Source organism: Vollenhovia emeryi, unplaced genomic scaffold, assembly GCF_000949405.1.
Source record: "Vollenhovia emeryi isolate VEMERY1.0 unplaced genomic scaffold, V.emery_V1.0 DF939562.1, whole genome shotgun sequence".
NCBI lineage: Eukaryota > Metazoa > Arthropoda > Insecta > Hymenoptera > Formicidae > Vollenhovia > Vollenhovia emeryi.
The window spans coordinates 20,570-28,203 of NW_011966804.1; the positions used below are offsets into that span (position 1 = coordinate 20,570).

The window sequence follows — 7,634 nt, forward strand, 5'->3', positions numbered from 1 at the left end:
AAACATTTTTTTATTTGCCTAATACTTTTTGAAATGTTCAAGAGAAAATTTACGTACTTTTTAACGTGGAATGCGAATCTGTTATAAAAAGTGAGGGTTCCCATTTTAGATTTTAAAGTTGTCCCCCGCCCCACCCACAGGGGTGGGGGTGGGGGGTCAATTTTGGTATCATTCAATAGCTCTTTCAAAAATAGGAAATACGTATTTTTCCGTTTTCCGATCCACCCACAATTTCTCGGGATATTCAACCGTTCCGGGACTTTTAGACCACCCTGTATATATAATTTCTTTATAAAGTATTATTTTATCGTTGTTAATAACATAAAATATAACAACTAATGGTATAAAATATAATATAAGAAACGTAGCGATACGAAATCATTAAAATTGCCAGATATGGTCAACCAAATTATGTTTTTAATTTTTGCTGGCGACCCTGAAGAGTTTCTGATTAGTTTATAAAATATAATGTTGGTATTGTGAAATACTTACTAGTAATACATAAAATAATATTTTTATAAAAATTGTCGTGAAGGATTTAAAGTTTTCCTAAAATTTCATCTAATTTTATTCTCTTATATTACGTTTATTACATTTATTTACAATTAAAACTTATATTAGTTTGCAATAAACATACATTTTAAAATATGAAAATAATACTTTATAATATTTAATCTAATAATGAAATATAGACGATATTGCACACATTTCACGGTAGGATATTACACCTAAGATAGCACAACGTATTAACTAAAATCTGTAATACAGTAATTTTGAAGACAAATACACATGTAACAAAATAATACGATCGAAGCTTTTAAATTGAAACTTAAACTTTGCATCGTAATATCTTCTTGCGTTTACAGAACATATAAAGAAAACGTAAAAGTCCTTCCGTTATGTAATGCCCTCTCGTCAATCAAATCTAACTCAACCGGGTCAAGCGTTATGATGATTTAAGATTTATTTTTAGCCAGACACGTCTGGTTAAATATAAGAGATACAAATTTCTCTTTATTCGTCGCAAGACTCGACACGAGATGCAGGAGCGAATGTCTCTCTTGATACCGCACAGATTATAACAATTATTATAAATTTATTATCAATAAGATTTAAATTTTTTAATTGTTACTCGTATTTAATTCTTAAATATGCAAAATTAGAATGTCCAAAATGTAATCCTGTAAGTATCGTAAACAATTTTTCGTACAAAATGATATATATAATATATATATATATATAAAATTATACGTAAAATATATTTTCATATGTTTCTTTACGTGTATGAACTCTGTTCGTGTATATAGGAAAAATAACAATGAGAACTAAAAAATATAATTTAAAGACATGAGAAAAATGGCTATAATATATAAACGTATTAATTGCGTGCATAAAATGTGATTACATATAAATGATATGTAAAATATTGTACAATCTCTGATCGCGCAATTTTTTAAAAAGGAGAATATAAAAATTATTAGTCTGATTTTTAATTATTCTTCTTATTGTTTCCCTACATGTACGGACAGAAATTATGCAAAGAAAAACATATATGGATAATTATATAATTGTATAAGTACTTATAATTATATAAGTATATAAATATATCCACATATTCTATAAATTATATACATATATATATTTTTTTATAAGTCAATTTTTCTGTAGTGATTCTAGAGGTAATTTCCGAAAATTGTAAAGATACTTTTTTCTTTCCTAAACTTAAATAAATATTGTAAATCTTGAGATTTTTCTCTAAATATTCCAACATATTCCAACGTCTTTAACAAGGGATATGAGAGATAATGCACATTTATTATGTAAGCAAATTGTCAGCTTCTACATACGAATATTGTACGGTACTCTGCAAATATGTAAATTGAAGAAATCCTTGTAACATGTTATTGCCGCACACGCGTTTCTGCGCGCGATCAAGAGAGATAATGTTACCGAACTGGATATCAGGTAGAATACTAGAAGCGGATAATTTTTTCGAGTAAGAGACTCACCTGACGAAAATTGTATTAAAATGTAGAAGTCAATCGGAATTTAATCACAACGCGAATAAAACTTTCTCTTTATTCTCATCATCGTCGGCTCACATCTTTGAGAAATGCGACTTGTACTTGAAATTTCGCAATCTACAAGCATTATATAATTCAGAGGAGAAATTAATTCGAACTTTTCGTTAATCGAAGATTCCAAAAACAATTACTCTACAGATACTATGGACGTTGGTTCATGTACAGAAGCATGAATGCCGTAAATATTCGCGTGCTCAGAAATTTCCTCGACGTTTCACCTCAGCGCGCCTTCTGCGAGGGATTTAATGGGCGATAGTTCGAAAAGAATAGTCCTCCACGCAAATATTATGTAAATACCTTCCGCGAAAAGAAATAAATAGCCGATTTACGGCGTATCTTATGTAAGTGCATAGTATGTAAATACAACCTATCCGCTCGGGGTCAGGGGAGAGAAAGGGACAATTACCGGTGTGCAAGTGAAGACATCTCGGCGCAGATATATGCGTCTAATGTCGAGGTGGATAATTGAACGGGCCCGCATCGCGATCTCTCCTCGTGCACATACGCCGTCGTTAAAATCACTTCGGCCGATCGGTGAGGCAACGTTACAGTGTCACGTGGCAGCACACTTTTCCCGCACCTCGCGCCGCGATTATTCTCGCGAGAGAGAGATTTATTATAATTCCAATACCTCTCTTCGCACATTTCAGGCTTTCGTAAGCTACTTATCGACATTTTTAATGACGGCTCGCCGCTTAAAGGCGCCGGAGGTCCGGCGTTTGCGACACGCGCCGCATACACGCCGTAAACGCCGAACGCAATCAGCTTCTCTAAACTTTAATGGACCTCCGCCGATTACGTGGAATAACGAAAGGCATTTACGTTACTGGCTTACGTGTGGTAATCGAAGAATGTCAGTGCACGACGGCTATGAACGCGTCAACTTTTTAATCTCACGTGAAACGGCAAACGCGCGTTGATCCCGAAGGTCTCTCTCTCTCTCTCTCTCTCGCGCGCACGCGCTTATTACTACAAACATTTTTGTGCCCTTCGCAAACTCACGATGAAACGGGGAGATTTTCCTAGTGTCTCCTGGATTACCGTAAATGTTAAAATTAGTCAGGATTTACGCGGAAATCGGCAAGAAATAACGAGCGATGCGCATACGTAACTGTAGCCGGTAAATCGAAATAAGTCTCGTTGCAAATCGCCTTGACATCGATCATGCCGCCAGAAATTTTCAAATTGTTTCGTCACCTTTTGCCGTTTCGCGCGCCCGTCATCGAAGTGTAAAGAAATGAGTTTGGCAAGAACCTTTGCATCCTTGAATCATACCAACCCGTGCGCGAAACGTTTCGGATATCTTCGAATTCCCTTTTGAACGCTTTCTTAGAAATGGTATTTAAACAACGGCGTTTTCCCGGTAAAATTGTCATTACTCAAACGTTCTAAAAATGCTTGTGATCCTGAACCGAAGCCAGTGCTACCATAAAAGCCACCTAAAGATGTGCCGACTAAAATAAAATCAATTTCACAGCGTTTAACGCTCAGTACGCAGGCTTTTTATTTGTACACATATTTGCTCCGCGGCTATAAGATTTATTTGATTTTTAGCGAAAGAATTATAGAAAACTTTCTTTTATTCAGTCATGTTTCAAATAATATTTTAATATTATGTGGATATTTAAACATCTAATTAGAATAACCGTACGGACGAATCATTAATCACATCGCACTGCTCCAGTTCAATCAGTTAACCCCTTTGCAGTCCAATAGAAGAAAAAATATATATTGCACGTACAAATGCTTATAATTATCTGTCAATTATACATAAAATAATGTTTTAAATAAAAGTAATATTAACAGATAATATTGATTGCTGTATTCCATTTTTGTAAATATAACGTAAATATTATACGCTTTACAGTCGCAAAAAGTTCAACACAGCGACGAAAAATTTAAAAAACAGCAGTTTGTAGTGATTTCGCAGCATAATCGTTGGGCAAAGGATCAAGATTATTCTACCGTATCTGCTCGTGTTTTTATTCACCGGATGGAAATTTGTGTTTGCAGCAAGAGCCATTTAGGATCCTCAAAGAACAATACCCGGAACGACTGAAGAAATTGGTAGTTGTGCCCGGCGACATAACTGTCGAAGACGGTCTCGCTTTATCTGTCGCGGATAAGCAACGTCTTATGAACAGTATTTCCGTCGTCTTTCATATGGCCGCTAATGTCAGGTTCGACTTGTCATTGAAGTCTGCCGTCAGGATGAACACTATGAGCATCACAAATGTCCTGGCGTTGGTGAAACAGGTAAGAATTTCACTGTAGATCGAGCAAGGCTTACGGTCGACATAATACTCCAAACGCCTCGAAGAACTCTTCTTCTCCTACCTTTTTAATAATAAAACGAAAGACGAAGCAGAAGAATTTGCCTTGGAGCGCTTGCGGCATTAAATGAATCGCAGCCAAAGAGTGGAGACCGATTACAAAAAGTATCGTTTACGTATCGATGTGTACACTGGCCGACTTTGTAGAGGCTGAAATTAAAGTCGACTAATGTGAACACCAATATAAAACACACACATGTAATCTGGGAAAAAATTGTACATTTATAATCGTCTATACATATAACATAAAATATGTTTATATATGTGTGTATTTTCTTTTTAGAAGAAGAATTTTAAAATGATTAAAGGGAATTTTTGTAATACTTTTTTTTAAGTGAAGTTTGAGGCACCATAAAAACTTAATCAATTTGAACCTGTGTTAGACTACGGGTTGAGACTGAGATTAGATTGAAATTTGACCAATCAGAGTTAAATTCGTTAAACTTGAGACTAGTAAACTTTACTCTCGGATTAATCAAATTTCAATCTAATCTCAATCTTAATCCGTAGTCTGATACTAGTAATATTAGCATTTAATGATGAAATTAAATTATGAGAATTGTAATCAATTTAGTGATATTAACAATAATATAATAATAATACGACGATCTAATAACGATATTATCGAAAATGAAATACGTATATCGGTATTACGAAAGTCTTAATTATTCTTCTTACAGAGTATATTCTAGCTACAGATACTAGAATTCGTATACGAGGAATGCACATTGTAATTATCCGTGTCGTAAAAAGCAACTTTCTCCTTCGACAAAATTGCGTCCGAGCAAGTAATTTTTTAATGAGCGCAATTTACAGCTAACGAACGAGCTCGAAATTACGCGTAAGTCAGAAACGGCGCGCGCGTTGTTGTTCGCTATTTCACGCATTGCTTTTTTTTACTATTTCTTCAAAGATTTCATAACAATTGTAAATGACGTATACCGATTTTTAAATACAGCTAATTTCATAAGAGAACATTTTCTAAATTGATGCCCCTAACGCTTGAAAATCAAATAAATAGCTTAAATAATTATATAAATTATATTTAAAATGTTATCCTAGAGATGTCTATAATATTAAAATAGATTCTAACACAATGCCTTCTATCTGCTCTGCGAATAAGACTCTTATTTTTAGCGATACTAGAGAGTTGAAGAATTATTTTCTTTTATTAAATTGCATTCAGAAGAAAATTTAAATATTATATAAACATTAAAATATTATATGCACTTGTTATAAAATCAGAGTAATAACGCGATCGGCGTCCGATACACGCATGACACGATTCATTATGCCCATTCTACACCTAGGGATGATCCTACTTTTACCACATCCGATACCCCTTCTATACCTAAAGCTAATCCTACTTGCAGCTTATCCGAGGGAGTAGTATAAAGTGTAAAAGGGTACACTGTAGTTGTACTTTGGTACGATTGGAAATCAACCAAAGTGTAAACCTTTTACACTTTATACTACTCCCTCGGATAAGCTGCAAGTAGGATTAGCTTTAGGTATAGAAGGGGTATCGGATGAGCCACAAGTAGGATCATCCCTAGGTGTAGAATGGGCCTTAGCTATTTAAATTGCACTCACCAACTGTTGCTCGAGAACGCAACTTTGTCAGAGAAGAAAATTACTTTTTCCTGTCACAAGGGATTACCTACGCTCAAATTCTGGAATAAATGCCCTACATGTCGATACTTTTAACATTCCTCGAATGTTATAATTAGTCAGATTTTTAGTATTGCGATCTTAACACAATCAATATTATTATACAACTGATAGCGAAATTATTTCGCTGTTCAGACTCGGTAAATCCAATAAATCGTATTTTTTAAGTAGGTAAATTTTCGCCCTTGTTTTGCAGAAAAAAAATGTATATTCTATAACGTCCACGAGAGAGATTGAAATAAAATTTTACTCGTATAGAGAAAGAAAATTTTAGAGGTAACAGAACAAGAGAGTAGAAAACAGTGCAGTTATCTTTCAGATGCCTCTGCTCGAGTCATTTGTTCACATCTCGACGACTTTTTGCCAATGCGGCGAGTCGGTGCTGGAGGAACGCGCTTACCAAAACAAGATCTCGCCAGAAAACGTCATTAAGATGGTCAATACAATGACGGACAGCGCCCTGGAGGCAACGAGTTCGAAATTATTGGGCGAGCAACCGAATACGTACGCCTACAGCAAAGCACTCAGCGAGGAATTCGTGTCGAGATGCGGATTACCTGTAGGAATCATACGCCCGTCGATAGGTGAGAAAATTCTCTTCTTAAAAACGAACCTCGCTTGTAGAACAGTTATTGATAAAATCAGGGAAGCAAATGATTCCACAAGACATAAGAAAAATAAGCTAAAGATTTACTGAAGTAAGGAAGCGAGTAAAATCTTCTTCGTATACAGGATGTTACGGATAATGTGTCCATCCGCTCATATACAGGTAGAGCGGGTAAAACTGAAAAGGAAAGTTATGTACCATTCTGTAAAATTTGCAATAGTTTTCAAGTGATAAGTAAAAACGTCCGAACGAATGAACGCACGAGAAGCAGCAGGCCGGACTCTTATTCGTTTAGTCTCGTAGCAACGGTGGGCGTCCCGATAGCGGGAGGTTGAGCGACTCACCGCTCGTCCCTCACCGCTACGAAACTAAACGAATAAGACCCCTGTGAAGCTAGCACCCCCACCACTAAAAAAATAACTTTAGTCTACGGCATAATTAAGTGTTAATTTTGTGCTAATTTGTTGCTCTAGTTTCGAATTTTGTGCTCCTACCCATCCGCAGGAAATTAATAGCAAAAGTGGGGGTGCTGGCTTCACGTTAAGCTAGCACCCCCATACCTAAAAAACACGTATAGAATAGCGTAAACAAAGAAATCGATATACCAGAATTTTGTGCTAATTTTGTGCTTTTAAAATATCCATATCCGGAATTTGGTGCTCCTTGTTTAATATAAAAAAAACGCATAAAGAGTTTGGCGGTGCTAATGTCCGACAAGAGTAAAGTACGTTAAAGAAATTAGTTGCTGGGTCGTTGTGCGTACCAAAATAACGGTAAAATTATGTGCTTTTAAGATATCCATATCCGGAATTTGGTGCTCCTTGTTTAATATAAAAAAAAGCCATAAAGAGTGTGGCGGTGCTGGCATCACGACAAGAGTAAAGTACGTTAAAGAAATTAGTTGCTGGGTCGTTGTGCATACCAAAATAACGGTAAAAT

At 35.5% G+C, this 7,634-nt stretch overlaps 1 protein-coding gene across 2 annotated transcripts in view; it reads left to right on the plus strand.

Moving 5' to 3' along the window:
• Positions 1 to 7,634, plus strand: part of LOC105557217 (putative fatty acyl-CoA reductase CG5065) — a 25,275-nt gene that overhangs the window by 13,124 nt on the left and 4,517 nt on the right. For both annotated transcript variants that reach the window (XM_012004405.1, XM_012004406.1), the window contains 2 exons: positions 4,098 to 4,340; positions 6,408 to 6,672. In XM_012004405.1, coding sequence (XP_011859795.1) covers positions 4,098 to 4,340; positions 6,408 to 6,672 — 508 coding nt within the window. The remainder of the gene's footprint in view (positions 1 to 4,097; positions 4,341 to 6,407; positions 6,673 to 7,634) is intronic.